This window comes from Myotis myotis, unplaced genomic scaffold (genome assembly GCF_014108235.1).
Source record: "Myotis myotis isolate mMyoMyo1 unplaced genomic scaffold, mMyoMyo1.p scaffold_m19_p_12, whole genome shotgun sequence".
NCBI lineage: Eukaryota > Metazoa > Chordata > Mammalia > Chiroptera > Vespertilionidae > Myotis > Myotis myotis.
The window spans coordinates 5,113,631-5,132,322 of NW_023416316.1; the positions used below are offsets into that span (position 1 = coordinate 5,113,631).

The window sequence follows — 18,692 nt, forward strand, 5'->3', positions numbered from 1 at the left end:
CTTGCCCAACATTGTACTCTCCGCTTCGGGTGAACTTACAACATCCTTTAAAGGGCCTCCCTTTGCATTTTGGTGGACTCCTCGGTAGTTGGCAGAGATCAGTTGTCCCTTTTCTGACTTTGTAATAAAAGTAAACTAGGAGCATGAACACTGTTGAACCTCAGAGGGAAGGCAGGAGGGGGTGGGTGGAAAGAGATCAACCAATGGACTTGTATGCATATATGCATAACACGTGGACCTGTGGACACAGATAATGGGTGTGAGGGCTTGGGGGGAAGGGGAGGACGGGAGTGGGCTGGAAGAGGTTTGGTGGGCGGGGGAAAGGAGGACCTATGTAATACGTTCAACAATAAAGATTTTTATTAAAAAGTAAACTAGGAGCCCTAACCGGTTTGGCTCAGTGCATAGAGCATCGGCCTGCAGACTGAAAGGTCCCAGGTTCGATTCCGGTCAAGGGCATGTACCTTGGTTGTGGGCGCATCCCCAGTAGGGGGTGTGCAGGAGGCAGCTGATCCATGTTTCTCTCTCATTGATGTTTCTAACACTCTATCCCTCTCCCTTCCTCTCTGTAAAAAATCAATAAAATATATATTTTTTTAAAAAGTAAACTAGGAGTCAAAGACACTAGCTCTTCTTCAAGATACAAAGCTGACTTCCTGATGCTACTTCATCCTTTGCAAGCAGGAACTCTCTCTCCAGGATCCATCCAGTAGCCATCTTCTAATACGCTACCCTTTGTTAAACACTGCACTTTATAAACATGACCTCCCTTAATACACAACCCAGGAGGTAGTCATCTATTGTTTACCCCCCATTTTATCCAAAAGGGAATGGGTTCAGAGAGGGTAAGTGACATATCTGAAGTCACACAGCTACATGTCAGACTTCAGATGAGCTCCCTTGTCTCTCTGACTCCAGAGAGGAATTTCTTATGGCAACAGAATATTCTGAACACAGAATTTTAAGTAACCGGTTTCTAACTGCAGGCACCTGGGCAGAGAGTCTTACTCTACTATTCCTCTTGAGCTGTTTCCTTGAGATCTGTCCCCAAGAGTAAGATCAGTGAACCCAAGGGCACAGGAATGCATCATCTTGTCAAGCCAGGTTTCCTCAGGACCACTGGGCTGATTCACATGTCCCCGAGTGAGGTCCTGTGTCCCCTGCAGACCAGAGGGAGGCCTCATCATTTTAACTGATTTTTGCTAAATTTGTTACTATGAGTTGGGGTATTCCTGGCTGTAATACAGTACTTGCGTGTCGTTAAGGACTATACAAACTAATATGTTCCTACGTATTTAACATTTGTGCCAAGTGTCTCAAAGTTATTGGCCATCTGTCCATTGGACACTTGTTATTTCCCTTCTAGATTTACATTTATTCCCCTACCTAATTGGGCCATTAAACTCATATCTTTTCCAGGCCCCTGTCCTTGCTGTTGTTGAGCTGATCATAATCTCTTATCAATTTATTTTAGTTAGAAAATTGTCACTTCTTCACAATTGGAAACTTAAAGACCTAAAGTAACCACAAAGGATGGTCTGAAATTAAAACTTGAACTAAAAGCAATTATGGTGGGTAGTCATGTCCTAGGCCGGTATATTCCCTGACAAGGTCAATTTTTACCTTAACTGAGCCTATTGTCTTTTTGCATCTAAGATAACATACCTATGAAATGTCAGAGTAACTTGTAACTTCCCTCCCCCTCCACACACACACACACACACATACACACACACACACACACACACACAACCAAATGCGCCAGGATGAGACCACAAATCCCTTCATTATTATTGTTATCATGTTAGTTGTTGACTGTTAACTATCCTGTACCTACTTAAGTAATGTGTCTATCATTTTACTTTTTTAAAAAAAAGTTTATAGTTTATTAATCCTCTCATGAAAAATCTGCACAACCATCACAGATAAAGTCACCGAAGAATCTTTACTCCTTCCTTTTGCCAGCACCAACACTGGCCTTTGCAGTCCCCCTGACTTTCTTCATTCTGTTCTTGCGTTCCTTTCTCTGTTTTCTTGAGGTCTTCTTCTCCTCATCGAGGCCATGTCTTGCCAGTCTGGTTGGGTTCATTTTTCTTTGCGTCATCCAAGGAATCATAAATCATGCCAAAGCCAGTGGTCTTGCTACCACCCAAGTGGGTTCTGAATCCAAACATAAAGATGACATCAGGTGTGGTCTTATACATTTTGGCTAGTTTTTCCCAAATTTCTGTCTTGGGTACTGTTGCCTTCCCAGGGTGAAGGACATCAGTGACCATTTGCTTCCACTGAAGTAGTCTGTTGGTCATGAACTTCCTGGTCTGGATAGTTACCGTGTCATTCATGATGAAGGATGATCTTCAAGCAGCCAGGGAGAAAAGAGCTATCATTTTACTTTTTTATCCAATCCCAGAGGTTTTTCTGCTTTGCTTTCTCTCACCTCCCTAATCTATCACCAATGGATTTCTGTAACCCACCTACGTCTCCTCCTTTGATTGAAATGTATAAAAAAGTTAAAAAACAAACAAACAAACAAACCTGCCATTCTCCAGAGCATTATCCCAATCCCTTGAGATTCTGCTTCCTGGAAATTGTCAACAGTTTGGCTCAAATAAACTCACAAAAATTCTTTACAGGTTTTAATGTTTTTATGTTAACAATCCCAGCACAAGCAGAAGGCAACCAATTTGGTGTGTCTCTCTCACATCAATGTTTCTCTCCCTCTCTCTTGCCCCCCCTCATTCTCTCTCTCTAAAAAAAAAAAAAAAAAAAAAAAAAATGGAAAAGATATCCTCAGGTGAGGATTATAAACTAGTAATTATTATTCTTCTTCTTGGTCAGCAAGAAAGCAAAAGAGAAAGAATGGCTTTGAGAGCCCCCACCGTTTTCCATGAGGCCTTTTCTCACTTCCTGGAGAAATGGCTTGCTCTCTCCTCTCCCCTGTCTCACCTGTGCAGCTTCTGGATGGGCCTGCGCCCTGCTGACCCCCACCGGGCCCAGATGCTGCCTCTGGCGTCCTCCCTGCCTTCATTTTCTTCCTGATCTGCCCTCTCCTGGTTCCCTGCTGATCCTACTACACTACCCCTGTAACTGACGGCTGGCACTCTCTACTTCTCCTTTGTATTAACCACAGTGGTAATTACTTACTTACCTGTACAGTTATGAGTTTAATATCTGTGTCCCCCACCACTAGCTTGTAAAGTCTGTGAGAATGAGACCTTGTCTGACTTGTCTGGCTGTTTCTCCAATGCTTGGTACTCAATAAAAATTAGTTGAATTAATAGATAATGAGTGGTTGCCTATTTTTGCTTCTGAGTTCCTTGAGAGCAGGGCCTGTTCAATTACCTCGGCACCCTGAGGAGAACCTGGTACTGAATGGGCAGCAATAAGTATTTGCTGAGTGAAACAAAGAATGAATAAATGAACTGAGAGAATGAACCCCCATTTGTCTTCCCCTGTTACCTTCATCATGCCTCACCACCCGTTCCCCTTCTGATAAATGGCCACCTGGTCTTGACCAGGCCCCTATCTTTAGCTTCCCTTGATCCATAAGGACAACAGGTGAGAGGAGAAAGGCCTTCCACATGTGTAAGGAGTTCTCATTGGAAAAATAAGGTTTTCAGGACTTTCTATGGGGCCTCTCTACCCCAGCTCTTGCAAAGGACACACCTACTGGTCAGAAAGGGTGGCCACACTCCAGGACTGGGCATATGAATACATACAGGACCACTTTTTTTGTGATCCTATACTCATCAAAGCCATTGATTGCCAAGTTTCATACTCGCACTTCCACACACTGTGGTAGGCGGTGTTGCATTCTGGTTAAGAGGATGGAGAAGTCCTTAGAGTTGCTTTGGGTGACCACTTAATCTTTTTACTTTTTCTTACTCATCTGAAAATGCGACCTAATATTACTGAATTTCCTTTTGAAATAAACGATGTATTCCTGTTCCCATTTAAACATTCCTGGGATCAGAAGACATCTTACAGTCAATGACTATATTTAACTGGTTGTGTGTTTTTTAATATATTTTATTGATTTTTTACAGAAAGGAAGTGAGGGGAATAGAGTTAGAAACATCGACCAGCTGCCTCCTGCACACCTGCTACTGGGGATGTGCCTGCAACCAAGGTACATGCCCTTGATTGGAATCGAAACTGGGACCCTTCAGTCCGCAGGCCGACGCTCTATCCACTGAGCCAAACCGGTCAGGGCTGGTTGTGTTTTTTTGCCCCCAAACACAGTCGGTAAATCCAGAGTATATCTCAGAATCAAAGTCACTCTTGAAGGCTATGTCTTAAGTTGGATATTCTCTCACAGGCAAATGTCTGACTCAAGTCAGTAAAGTGAAGACATCTGCAAAGACCTCGCCTGGTTTAAAAAGGGGACTTTGTGCTCTCCGTGTTACAAACCAGCATAAACCTGCCGGGCACGGCGTGGATTTCAACGGAGGGCGCACACTGCACGGGAAGGGCATTCACGCTGCCACATGTGTTTAATGTAAAGCCATCCTGTCCGTCAGACATCGGGCGGACCAGAAACATTGCTCGCCTTCCCGCAGAAGTCAGAGGGCTTTGCAGGATGACTTTGATGACCAAGACTCTTTAAAAAAGGTGCCTGGGGAGATGGAACCTTTCCCTCTAAGTACATTTTTCTAGAGCCAATAGTTCGTTTGACTTTAGACATGACTTCAGCTCTTTCTTGAGCTGAGAGATGTTTAAAATTAAGTCATGGCGTCTGATTGTTTGAAAGCCTCACTAAGATTTCAAATATGAGGATCTGAAGAGGAGGTGTCTCTTTAATCCCTTTTTGTCCTTCTGCTTGTCCTTTAGTTCTTCCCTCCTCACAAGAGAATCAGAACAGAGGGGAGCCCTTTGGGAACAGAGCCCTGTGGGATGGTCCCAGGCATTGTGGAGGAAGGAGCAGAGTCTATCTTTGTTTCTTTTTCTTTTCTTTTTTTTTTAAAAAAAATATTTTTATTTATTTTAGAGTGGAAGGGAGAGGGAGAGAGAAAGAGAAACATCAATGATGAGAGAAAATCATTTGATTGGCTGCCTTCTGCATGCCCCCTACTGGGGATTGAACCTGCAACCCTGGCATGTGCCCTGACCAGGAACTGAACCATTCACAGGTCGATGCTCAACCACTGAGCCACGCCAGCTGGGCTGTTTTTTTTTTTTCTTTTAATCAACTTTATGTAATAAGGCATAATGAGTTTTTTTAAAAAAAACATGTTTTTATAGATTTCAGAGAGAGAAAGGGAATGGGACAGAGAGATAGAAACATCTATAAAAAGAGAGAATCATCCACCAGCCTGCATGCCCCCTATGGGGGATCGAGCCTACAACCTGGGCATGTGCCCTGACTGGGAATCGAACCATGACTTCCTGATTCATGGGTCGATGCTCAACAACTGAGCTACACTGGCCGGGCCATAATGCGTTTTGACCAGTGTAAACATTTGGGAACTGCCAGCATGACCTTTGCTGTTTGGACTACTGCTGGGCATGGGGAAGGTGCTCAGAAGCTGATTTTTTGATCCTGCTTCCTAGAAACCTTGTGCATCTCACATTGCTTGTTCACACAGTAGACAACAGTGACTGAGGGGGTCCCGCAGGGGAGGTAAGACCTGCTGGGCAGCAAGCACACAGTGCTTGGGAGACCTCTGTTATGATAGATGGTTGCATTTTTATTCACTTAACACATATTTACTGAGTGCTAATTAAGTGCCAAACATTGCTCTAGGTGCTGGGGATACAGACATGGACAGGAAAAAAAAAAAGTCTGCGCCTTCTGGACTGTATGTGCTATTAGGGAAAGAGAGGCATAAACTACAAAACATACCCCATGTAAGACGGGGAGAAGGGCTATGGCAAAATAAACAGGGAATGGGGAGGGGGAGAGTTCTGAACATACCGTCCTTCTCTATCAAACACGAGGATGCTCACAGCTGCAGGGTGAGGAGGGGCTCATGGCACCGGCCTTCCTGACTTTAATCTTCCTCCCTGCTGACACCGAGCCGGGGTTTGCCTGAGCCCTGTGTACCTGCCCTGCTCTGATCAGTGCTCTTCTGCTGGGTTCCTCCAGGATCTGCTCCTCCCTAGCTCTGTGTCCCCTTTGTCCCTGGTCTCAGCTCTGTCGTCCTGTCCACCATCTCTGGCCCAGAGTTGGGCTGGCTTTGCTCCCACCATTACTAGACATTCTTTCACTGCATTTCCAAGATTGGGCCACATGGTAAAAGCCATGAACCTCGGTTTTCTCATAAAACGGGCTTGGTCATAGTGCCTGCCCCGGATGGTTGTTATGAGAATCCTATGGGATAACAGGTGAAGTGGTTTTCAGAGCCTGGCACTTGGAGGGTGCTGAAGCCATAGGAGCTGTTAACACGTGAGGCACTGAGCTGATGGAAGGATGTTCGGACAGCGCAGTGTGCACCTGGCTTTCTCTCTCCCTTCCCTCCCCCCACCCCACACTGTCATTCTGGCTTCCCTTTCATCAGGGGGCTTAACTCCATGGAATCTTTGCCTCTGGCCATTTACTGAGAAAAACTCTTCAACTGATCTGCTGCCTCCCTCGTTGCCCCCACTCTCATTGCCTGGAGAACAGCCTCCGTTCAAAGGGGGATGATGCCTTTCTTGTCAGTCAAGACTCCAGAAGACGCGGGTATCCGGGCCCTTTCTGTATTCCTAGTGCCCTGGTTTGGAAGGCACTGTTTTCTCCTCTCTGAAAACAAGTAGCCTTTCAGAACACCCGGGCGCCCAGGCTACGCTAGTCTAGGGTGCCCCTCTGTGCTAAGAGAACCTCTGTCTCGGCATGGATCCTTCTCCTGGCTGGAACCAGAGCACCTTCCTTACTTCCCAACTGGGAAGCCTGCCTCAGCGGACAATCGACACTGTAACACTTATTTTTTAACTTGGCCCCCCCTTCCCCCTGTTCTCCCGAGACATTCAGACAAGGGGGGAACCTCTACCACTCCCCTCTTCCCTTGAGCTTCTGCTTGCGTCTTTGTCCTTGAGCTCCCAGGGTTTTGACAGAGTTAGACATGCTCATCAGCTCTGGTTTCTTAGGCAGACCTTTCAGCCCTGAAGTCTGTCTAGGGGAGACTGAACTTCCGGTCAGGCGATAAACGGAGAACAGCGTCCATGGTCAGAGCTCACTGAACAAAGTTCAGATGCTTAACCTCCTGCACTTTGGCTTCCTCGTCGGTAAAGTGGAGATGATAAGAAGCGTTCCCATCCCGAAGGGCTGTTGGGAGGAGTGCAATGAGATCATGACTGTGAAGCACTTTACCAAGTGCCTCAGGTATGATAATTTCACAAAACCAGGAGCTCATATGTTCACGTCGGGCTTTGTTCGGAGGAGTCTTTTTTTCCTGCCGAGGTTTCGAGGTTTCTCTGTCCTAGCCGGCCAGCTACCTGGGAGCTGTCGCACTGAGCCCTGGGCATCCGCGGACTCGTCTGTCAGGGTTAAGCAGCCTGACACAGGGACCTTATCTAGCTCTCTCATAATTCTTAGAAGTCACCAGCACTTCCTGTTGTCAGGGCTTCCTGTGACTTGACTCTTGTTCCTTACTGTGGTCCCTGTGCACAGCACGAAGCTGGGCACAAGGCAAGTGCTCAATAAATGTTTTAAAACAAGGAACAAGAAAGGACTAAAAGCAGTCAGGCTCCAGTTGGCTCCACTACCATGAGATGGCTCAGAACCAGGGACTAGAGACTCACGGAGCCTCCTGAGGGGGCAGCGCTCCAGCCGCCCTGCCTGCAGGAAGACCCACCCCTGCCAGGCCAGCCCTCCCCAGTCCTCACTCCAACCTCCTCTCGAAACTGCTGCCACTTGCCTTTCCACAGAGCTGAGACACAGGCGGTTTGCCTCTAAGAATGAGCAACAGCAACGTCCCAGGTGCTAAGGGCAGTGTGTAACTGCCATTTTCCTCTCCCCACGGGTGAGTCCATGGTCACCTCGAACATTCCTTTCAATAAAATGTGTGGAGCACTTCCTTAAGTTTTGCTGAGACTTCAGCCTCTAGGTCTCTCTCCAGTTAAACATCCTCAGCAGAAAGGCCACCTTGAATTCTAAAGCCACAAAGACAGTTTCAGGAAACCTAGAAACTCTGCAGAAAGAATTGGAGGCAAACCGACAAGCAAGGCCCTTTCCTTACGCAATAGAATTCCAGCTGTATTGTTGGCTCCGGAATCTCTCCCAGCACCCACCGTTTCCCTTGCTGTGTCTCACTCCTGCAGGTGGGAATGCTGCTTCTAGCAGATGAGGGGATACACGGGAGCTCTCTTGGCCCCGCGGCGGTCTGCTGTGGAGGATGGTACTCTGCTGGAGTTGGGAGACCGTCCCACTTAAAGAACAAGTGAATCAAAATCGAGCACGGGGAGCTACAATCACACACAACAACATGGAGGAAGCCTAGAAACCATAACATTGAGCGAAAGAAGACAGACACAAGGGCATGCACTGTATGACCCCATTTATGTCAAGTTCAAAGACGGGCAAAACTGATCTATGGTGCTACTAGTCAGGACAGGTTCCTCTTGGAAAGAGGAATGGGGGCAATTTTGAGCCCCATCTTTATTATCTGGGTACTGGTGACACTGGTATGTTCATTTTGTGAAATTCATTGAGCTGCACATTTATAATCTGTGCTCTTTTATGCCTGGTCATACTCCAGTTACAAAAAAGCAAGTGCACGTGGCCAGCAGGAACTCCTGGGGCCCAGGGCTGAATCACACAGTGACGATGCAAGTCTCTGTGTAAATTTCTTTAAGTTTAAACTAACTCTCAGAGCGACAAAGGAATAGCGTACCCTGCCCAGCTTTCTTGTGTCCACAGGGGTCATTCGATTCTATCGAGAGAAAGCTTTCCTTTCCTCGTGAGCAGGGGAGGGACTCTCACCCAGGGCACAAGCTCTGTCTCATGACCTCCGACGGTGGCTGCTAGCAAGCACAGCTGCTGACGGGAGAAAACCTTTTAAGAACATGTCACAATTTCCCCTGGAGCAGGTAAGAGTCATATCTGGGGAGGGGCTCCCAACAGCAGATTCCTCACTGCCCTTCCGTCTTGCCTAGTTTCACCCGGAGCGCTACTCTGATCACAGGACAAGCTGCCGCCCAGGTATTCCGCAGAAAGCCACGGTGACATTCATCCTGCCCAAGGCAGGGGGCTCTTTGGGGTCTGGATTTCTGAAAGGGGCCGCTTCTGACTGATAAAATTACTCAGAGAATTAGAAGACACTTTTTAAAGTCTGCCGTGCTAGTCAATCCAAGTTCAAAAATAAAATCCAGCTGAATTATCCTCGGCCTCCATTTGTAACAGGGGGAGGGACCCGGAGAAGCAGAAGCAGCTCGGCCGGCCAGGGTGTGACTTGTATATGATGTGGTTTGAGACCAGCTCTCAGTTGCTGATGGCACGCACCAGGCTGTGACAGCTGCGCACAGGACAGTGGGGGTGCAGCAGGGCCTTTCCAGTGAGTTGGCACATTTGAGTCCTGAAGGGGGGAGCAAATTGAGTGCGACAGAGCGGACTTTCAATACCCAGTAATTCCTACAGCAGTTCCTGGGTGGCTGTTTACAACATAAATCTACATCTGCTGGGCGACTGAATTCACAAGAGGGACTACAACCAATAATGGAACATACATTTTCCGCTCTCACCTTTCCCCTGCCATGCCCAAACCTTCCTAAAGACTGTGGGAGACCGTTCTGACTTCAGCTGAACAACCTGTGGGATGTCAGGCTGCGTGCTATAAGGAACACAGATGTAATGAACACAGACACAACAGGCCTTTCCACCCTTTGGTCCTCACAGAGCTTAGCGATGTACACACAGATGATGCCTGCATGAGTGACACTGCCTCAGCTCCACGGGGCTCCCGAAGGACACGTGACATTGAGATGGGAAGAGCAGCGAAAGCTTCTGAGAGGAGTGGCTTTAGAAATGGACTTTATTTTGGGAAGGACTAAGGGGCAGGATTCTGGCAGGAGGAGGACAAAGTGGGCATCTTCCGCAGAGGGAACATCAGTAATGCTCATGGGTATAGGGAAGTTGAGGGCAGGTTCAAGGAATATGGGATTGGGCTGGAGAGTAGAAGTGATAGAAGAGAGAAACAGTGAGAACAAAAGGAAAGGAAGCCTAAGCCTAAAGGGTTTGGGCCTATTTGGTAGGATTTGGGGACCCCCTGGAGGTTTCAGAGCAGCTTGGTGACATGCTGAAGACAGAGGTTGACAGAGGCGTGCAGGGTGAGGGGGAGTGGGGAGACCAGGCTGGCTCAGCAATGTAGGTAAGAGATAATGAGGATGGGGCGGTGCCAGCCACCTCCAAGCCTTTAAAGAACTGCACTCAACTGAGTGTGTGGAAGTGGGGTTCTTGAGAATCCCTGCCCGCCGCCCTCTGTCATGACCTTCATGGAGAGAAGAGGGTGAGCAGTACCCTTTTTGAGGACATTAGTGGAACAATTTTTGACTTACATGAAAGGAACTGCTAGTTGGAATTTGGCTGGCATGCACACGTGCCAGAGGCAAAAATCCCATTGAAGAAAATCAAGTTTAGAAGGAGCGCCTGCAGTTCTTGTTCTCAGACTACTGTACTTGGGCTAACAACCCCTCCATTAGGCTACCAGGAGTTTTTAGTATTGCCCTAGTCCAGCCGTGGGCAAACTACGGCCCGCGGGCCGGATCCGGCCGGTTTGAAATGAATAAAACTAAAAAAAAAAAAAGACCGTACCCTTTTATGTAATGATGTTTACTTTGAATTTATATTAGTTCACACAAACACTCCATCCATGCTTTTGTTCCGGCCCTCCGGTCCAGTTTAAGAACCCATTGTGGCCCTCAAGTCAAAAAGTTTGCCCACCCCTGCCCTAGTCCATCACCGACTTTGAACTTGGCCTACCTGGGCTCATGGCATCTCCTCCCTCCAGGCATGGTCCACACCCAGGGAACCACACTGGCAAGCCTAGTATTTGTCACTCAGCCCATGTAGGGAATGCAGCACAAACAACATGTCTTGGGTCATTTCATTCTATCGGGTTAATCTTCCCGACCGCTCTGATTATCGCCTGTGAAATCACGTCCACACTCTTCAGTCTGGGATGTGTGGCCCTACATGACCTGGGGCACCACCACAGCGTAATTGTCACGCGCCTGGGGTTCAGCGTCAGATGACCTAGTTTGGAATTCTGGCTCTGCCACTTAACCTCTCTGAGCCTTAGTTTTTCCTTACTTTCCCAGCCAGGATGTAGTAAAGATCTAGAGATATCATATGTAAAGAATGTAGCAGAGTCCAGCGTGCAGTAAACGCTCAGTAGTTGACATCCGTTACCATAGTAACAACTTGGCCCCCAAGCTGTATACACTTTCCTACTGTATTCCCACAGCTCCTTACATATTTCCCCACCTCCAGGCTTTTCTTAATACTTTCCTTCTGGGTAAGGTTTGCCTCTTCTTAACCCGAAGTTTCAAAGGTCAGATGCTAACCTGGGCCCTGCTCAGATGCTCACACACTAGAAGGCTTCCACATGCCCCTCGCCACCCTGTGCGAGTCTGTGGTGCTTCTTGTTAGCATCAGAGCAGGCCCAGTCTTATCTGCTTCTAGCATGTGATCTCCAGGAGAGCAGGGATTTTTGTGTTATTTATTGCCTCTCCTCAGCATGTAGAACAGCACGTACTGTTAGGCTCTTCTTTTTTAGAGTCCTCGCCCAAGGATACGGTATGTTTTTATTGATTTTAGAGAGGAGGGAGAAAGCGAGAGAGAAACATCGATGTGAGAGAGAAGTATCAATCAGTTGTCTCCGTACACACCCTGACTGGGGATCAAACCTGCAACCTAGGTATGTGCCCGGACTGGGAATCAAACCCGCAATCTTTTTGGTGCATGGGGTAATTCTCCAACCAATTGAGCCACCCAGCCAGGGTTTACATGTAGTATTTTTAAAAATTTTTACTTATTGATTTGAGAGAGAGAAACATCAATTTGTTGTTCCATTTATGTATGCATTCATTGGTTGGTTCCTACATGTGTCCTGACTGGGAATCGAACCAGCAACTTTTTGCTGCACAGGACGACACCCAACCAACTGAGCCACATTGACCAGGACTTACTTTTTTAAAAAAAAGCATGACTCTGTCTACTAGATAATACGCTCTGAGGGCCTGTTACTGATTTGTTCTATAGTTTCTATTGTGTCCTTGTGAATTCAATGTCCTGAACTATGGACGAATGACAAGAAAAGGGTTCTGCTCAAAAAAGGAGAGTGGGAAAATCCTCGGAGTCAGAAATAGGAACCACTGAGGGGGAAGTTTCACCCCCTTTTACCCTCAGAATGGCAGTGATGATTAAATGAAAACCCAGGAGAGCAGGTAAGGGTAGCTCTATAGCTATTACAGGAAATGGCTGTAACTTGGGTCATGGCCTACAGGTGAATTAAGCTCAATGGCTTAGACCACATTCACAGCTAAGAATGTCCTGATTACCAACCACAGTTAGGTCTGTTTGAGAAGTGTTCTCTTAAAGCTGATGGTTAAATCTTATTTACAGGTCTAGATTCATAAGGTTTAGCTACTTATATGACACAGACAGCAAAGAACCTATCCCAAACAGAAGTGTTTTTCACTACCTCTGAAGACAGCAATCACCAGCCCAGGGCCAGAGCTGGTGGTCAATAAATATTCGGTAAATAAATGAGAGAATGAATGGACCAGGGGATATAAAGCTACTTTTTAAGATTTCCACACATGTGTGCACTAATACTTTTCAACTATATACTTTCTGAAGAATAAATATAATGCATTTAAGCATTACTGAATCCATAATAGTGTTTTGTGATTTTGAATTTTTCTTGGTCAACTATTCTCATGTTGTTTTTTCTTTTTTTGGGGGGGGGGGGTTTCTGCAAAATTTTCTAATATTTGAAAATGATCCTTCTACTTGAAAAGTAGAAACACTTGCCCTAAGATGCTTCTGAAACCACTTCCAGCAGAACCGCTAACACCTTCTTAGCAGAGTCGCCTGTGTGAGCCACAAGCTCACGCTGCCCTTTCTATTTCAGATGGTCAAAAAAGCCCCACGCCGTGCTCCCTCAGAGCGGGCACGAGAAACAAACTGTTGCTGTTGCATGCAATCCCCCCAGCTGTCTCGCCCAGGTTCTGCTTGCCCACTACAACATTCTACTGTTTCCTAAGGCTCAGATCAATCACTATTTGAATGCCGTCCAAAGCAACTTTTGGTCCTTAATCAATTGCCACAAATTTTAGTATTAGATGAAACACCAAATAAGATGTAGCCATCTGTTTTAGATTGTGCCAAAATGTCACTGAAAATATGACGTCTTCTAGAACAAGCTAGAGAGGGGTTCCAAAGGCCAAGGGCTTATCTGAGCCCCCTTACCACTGCTCTGGAATTTATCTCAGGGTCTTGGCACCAGCAGCACCTGCTTATCTCTGGGTTGGTGGACCCCAACCAGCTTCTAGAAGAAATTAACAACAACAAAAAGAGTCACTTTTCTTCACTATAGGTCTAATCCAGCTGTGGGCAAACTACGGCCCGCGGGCCGGATCCGGCCCGTTTGAAATGAATAAAACTATTGAAAAAAAAGACCGTACCCTTTTATGTAATGATGTTTACTTTGAATTTATATTAGTTCACACAAATACTCCAACCATGCTTTTGTTCCGGCCCTCCGGTCCAGTTTAAGAACCCATGTGGCCCTCGAGTCAAAAAGTTTGCCCACCCCTGGTCTAATCCTATATAATAAAAGGCTAACATGCAAGTTCCCCCGAACGGGGGAACGACTGGTCAAACGACTGGTCGCTATGATGGGCACTGACAGATGCTCAATGCAGGAGCTGCCCCCTGGTGGCCAGTGTGCTCCCACAGGGGGAACGCCACTCAGCCAGAAGCCGGGCTCATGGCTGTGAGCGCAGTGGCGGTGGCGGGAGCCTCTCTCGCCCCCACAGCAGTGCTAAGGATGTCTGACTGCCGGCTTAGGGGAGTGGGCCTAATTCGTCAGTTGGACATCCCCTGAGGGCTCCCAGACTGTGAGAGGGCACAGGCTGGGCTGAGGGACACCCTCCCTCCACCAGTGCACGAATTTCATGCACCGGGCCTCTGTATATTTCATAAGGAGTATAGCAATTCAGTTTATCTGCTACTAAAGCAAGTTGCCAACTGTAAGTTATTCTACTGACATGTTGGCTGAGCCAGACAGACATGGCTTTTCTCTAGTAGATATCATTATTTGATAAATCCCACTGCCCTCTTCTGCCTGACTTTGCCTAAATCCAGTATTACCGCTAAGCACCTACTCAGATATAGAATCTGTCATTCAGGTTAGGAAAGAGGACCTATGCTTATCTTAGAATTCTCAGCTAACGGGCAAGTTCAGCCATACGTAGGTGACACTCAGCCGGAAGAGGGCACTTCCTAAGATTGCTAGGTGCCCGCACTTCCTAAGAAAGGTCTTTGATGAAGCAAACAGTCCATGCCTGTAATTGGTGGGTAAGGACCAACAGTAAAATTTGCATTCATTCTTTTAAAATTCAGCAGTATTTACTGACTATGTTCAGGACTGTGCCTGGAACAGCCACTTAGAGACACGGTTCCTATTTCCAAGGAGATCGCTGTCTCACAGGATGTGTGTGTGTGTGTGTGTGTGTGTGTGTGTGTGTGTGTGTGAAAAATGCATGATATATATAAAGTTACAATACAGTGACAAATGCTACAGCAAAACTAAGTTCAAAATGAAATGGTGCCACTGAGAGAGGTGTGAATAACTATCAGGTGTGCTCAGGGAAGGCATTAATAGATTATTTTTGCAGGAGTTTTCCAGGAGGACAAAGGTCTGGGAGCAGTGAATGAATGAGATGAGTATTCAAGGCAGAGGAATCATCTGTGTGAGGCCCAAGGAGAGCAGCCAGGGCCCACACGGGGATCGGCAAGCCAAAACGAACCAGTAGGCAAATGTCAGGTTGGGGTCCAATGCCAGGCTAAGGAGTTAAGACTGTCAGGTGGATCACAGGAGGTAATAGGATTAGATCTGCTTAGGAAGGAGGAGGTCTTGGAGCAGTCGAGCGGTGGGAGATTATACTAGGACTGGGGGCTATTGTGAGGCAGTGGCTGCCCCAGGCGCTGATAGGAACAGGGTGGGCCAGGTTGGGGACCCACCAACCCAGAGATAAGTAGGTGCTGCTGGTGCCAAGACCCTGGAGATAAATACCAGAGCAGTGGTCAGGGGGCCTAGATAAGCCCCTGGCCTTTAGAATCCCTCTCTAGATTATTTATGTTCAAAATTTAACACCCAGGGCACCAGCAGGCAGTGTGGGGTTTCCTCTGGACATTCTGAATCCTTGAACAGGCAAGTCATCAGGAAGCAACAGAGCACATATAGCTCAGTGGAGCCCAGGACTCGGGCTGCCTGGGTTTGAGTCCTGGCTCTGCCGTCAGTCCTCCTGCTGGACAGGAACAGCACTAACCTACCTTGCAGGGCTGGTGTGAGGGTGCAGGGTTGACCCACAGAAAGGGCTTAGGACAGTGCAGAACACAGTAGGCCTGGGTAAATGTAGCACCATGAAAAAGTGAGCAGGTGGTTGGCTGTACCATGTGAAATTAAAGCTGCTCTGGTCTTATGAAACAGGAGGTCATGGTTTGAGTCCTAGTCAGGGCACATGCCTGGGTTGTGGCCTTAATCCCCACTGTGGGGTGTGCAGGAGGCAGCTGATCAATGATTCTCTTTCATTTTTGATGTTTCTCTCTCTCTCCCTCTCCCTTCCTCTCTGAAATCAATAAAAATATTAAAACAAATAAACAAATAAAGCTGCTCTGGTCTGAAGGGAACAGGGGTGGGGTCGTGTTCCTTTTGCCTGCCCATCCCTGTATTAGGTCTTGATGGAACGTCTCTACTGGTTTGCAAACCACTGGACTCTCCATTCCTGGGTTTAACTTCTACATGTATTTCCTGAACCCAAAGAATTCAAGTAGGGCCAGCTGATCCAGGCCTGGAACAGAACCTGGACGGAACAGTATTTCTCATAAGAGAGCAAAGTGTGACCACCGGAGGGCTGCCGGTGAGTCTCCCATCACCTAAAGGCACCAGAGGCTAATCCCACCCAGGCCTGTGCTCCCCAGCACCAGAGGCTGTGCTCGTGCTCTGCAGGTGGAGAGGAACAACTGGGCGAACCTCCCCTCAGACACAGACATCCGTGCTGGCCCAGGCAGGGGTGGGGTGGGGGAAACCACATCTCTCCAACAGCATGGAAGCTGTCATCCTTTCCTGCTTTGGGAGGGGGCCTGAAATAAAATTCTCCCTCATAGGACTGTTATCAGGAATAAATGCCTCCATGCACGTTAAGAATTTAGCACACATTAAACGTGCAATGAAACCTTTGCTTAGAGCTGTTATTTTCCGTCCATAATCACAATTCTTACACATATTTAAGTGGGTACAGTGTTCAGTGGGTTAAGTGGGGGTTCAGAGCCCGGTAAGTATATAGAACAACAATTAAAAAAATTCTCCAAGAAAAATTATCTTCCTATTGTGAGTAGACAAAAGATATTCCACACTATATAAATGAGGTGAAAATGAACCCTGTCTAGTTTAGTTCAAGGTCATTGCTGTCACTTAAAAGCCTACGATTTCTATGAAGTCAGATCCTGCAGGAGTTTTAGCAGCTTTTACTGATTTGGCATCCTCCATCATGAGTGAACTGCCGTGCAGTTGAGGATCTTTTCAGCAAACCCTAAAGGTGGGATTTTATCACAGCAATCCTGACTCCAAAGTAACAAGACGGGCAGTTCAAGAAGCAGGCTTTAGCTTCCATTAATAAAGGTTAGCTGTTACATTAGGCAGACCAGTATACTCTGAGGACTAACTAGTATCTTATTAAGTTATAAATACATTTAATGGCTTTAGTACTGGCTTCTTATTTTGGAATATGAGAAAAATCAGAACTCACAATCACTAGAGTCTAAAAAGCCACTGTTTTTTATAAAATATACTTACCTATAATACTGCTTATAAATTACTGTTTCTATAGAGCCCACACACTCCCTCAAAGGACAGCTGTGGTTTTCCTGTAATTGCATCAAGCTATTTGCAGTGGTACAAGAAAGTGGCAGAAGATTATAAAATAAAAAACATGTTTTTCTTTTGTTAATCCTCACCCAAGGATATTTTTTCCAATGATTTTTTTTTTTTTTTTTAGAGAGAGTGGAAGGGAGGAAGAGAGGGAGACCGAGAGGAGACAAAGAGAAACATCGATGTGAGAGAGACACATCGATTGGTTGTCTCCTGCATGGGCCCTGGCCGGGGCTGAGGATCAAGCCTGTGACCCAGATACGTGTCCTTGACCAGGAATTGAACCCTCAACCCTTTGGTGCACAGGATGATGCTCTCACCACTGAGCAACACCAGCCAGGGTCAAATTGTTTGGTTTTGATCCAACTAGTCAAACCAGTTCAGAAAAAGATGATGAAATTTCTCTCCCCACCTTCACTCCACTTCTGGTTTCTCATTAAGGGGAAAAAAATACCACTCTTGCCCATCGTCATTTATTGAACTCTAAACACAGACCACTGTCCAAGTTTTCTTAAAAAGAACAAGATGAAGTTCAAAGGGCACAGAGTTCTCTTTCGCTTTCTGTAGAGAAAGAACATACTTAAGATCACTTGCCAAATAATGAATGACTTACATCAAGTTCCAGCTTACCTCATCTCCTGCTGCCGACGTGCTCACTGCTCCACTGACTGCGGGACACTCCGAGAGCTGTGCGCCCTCCGCGATGCCCCGGCCTGGAGGCGGGCTCAGGGATGCTCCGGTGTGCGAGGGGAAGCTGTCCGAGGCGACTGTGAGGAAATCTAAGTAAACTGCACAGGTGTCACATGCTCACTTCCTGCCCTTCCGTTCCCAAAGACAAATGAACCAACCACGTCATCTTTTCCTTCCTCCTGATAAGGACACGGGGCTTCTCATCTCCACACCCCAGAGGCTCCTCGCCTGCGGGAGCCGTGTGAAACCTGCTTTCTAGGGGGGCTGGACTGCTGGTAGCCACAGGCCTCAGCAGGGTCCCCAGGAGGGGTGAAAGTAGGGGTCAGAGGGGTCACATGCCAGAGACTGAGCTGTTTGCCCTTGGTCAGGATGGACAGGCCCTACCTCGGGGGAAAAGGGCTAGAAACGGTTCTTCTGGACTTCTTCACCAGCAGAGGATGGCCAAGCCACTGCAGCTTCAAAACCAGCAATGGGGAGGGGAGCCTCACAACAAACAGTGGGACAGAAGGTGTGTGGGAAGATGGTAAGTTTGGTCTAAAACAAGCAGTTCTCGGGTAATGAGCTGTTGTGTGGAAACATGTGGGGCTCGCAGTGCCTGTAGCACTTTTAAAGGGCGCTGCTGCTGGTCCTTCAGGGTTTCCTTTTTTAGGGGGGTGGCTGGGGAAGGGCAGAGTGAGGCGAGGCACAGCCCCTTAAAGAGCAGGAGGATTTCGGAGCAGAGGAAAAGCCACCTCCACGTGTTGCAGCCACGAAGCCCGGCATTCGCACCCCAGCTCTGCTCTGGCCACTGTCCTGCCTGTGGGAACACCCTGCCTTCTCTGAATCCCAGCAGCTGCACATGTGAAATGAATAGACCTGGGGCATCAGCCAGGGTCCTGGCATGAAGCATTTGGCATACTCAGCTGGGATGAGCTAGTAGTCATAAGGGGA

At 47.2% G+C, this 18,692-nt stretch overlaps 1 protein-coding gene across 1 annotated transcript in view; it reads right to left on the bottom strand.

The window, feature by feature from the left end:
- ZBTB34 (zinc finger and BTB domain containing 34) overlaps positions 1–17,980 on the bottom strand; it is a 36,405-nt gene extending 18,425 nt beyond the window's left edge. The window contains exon 1 of the mRNA XM_036329624.1: positions 17,703–17,980. Coding sequence (XP_036185517.1) covers positions 17,703–17,707 — 5 coding nt within the window. The 5' untranslated portion in view covers positions 17,708–17,980. The remainder of the gene's footprint in view (positions 1–17,702) is intronic.
- Positions 17,981–18,692: the final 712 nt, after the last annotated feature.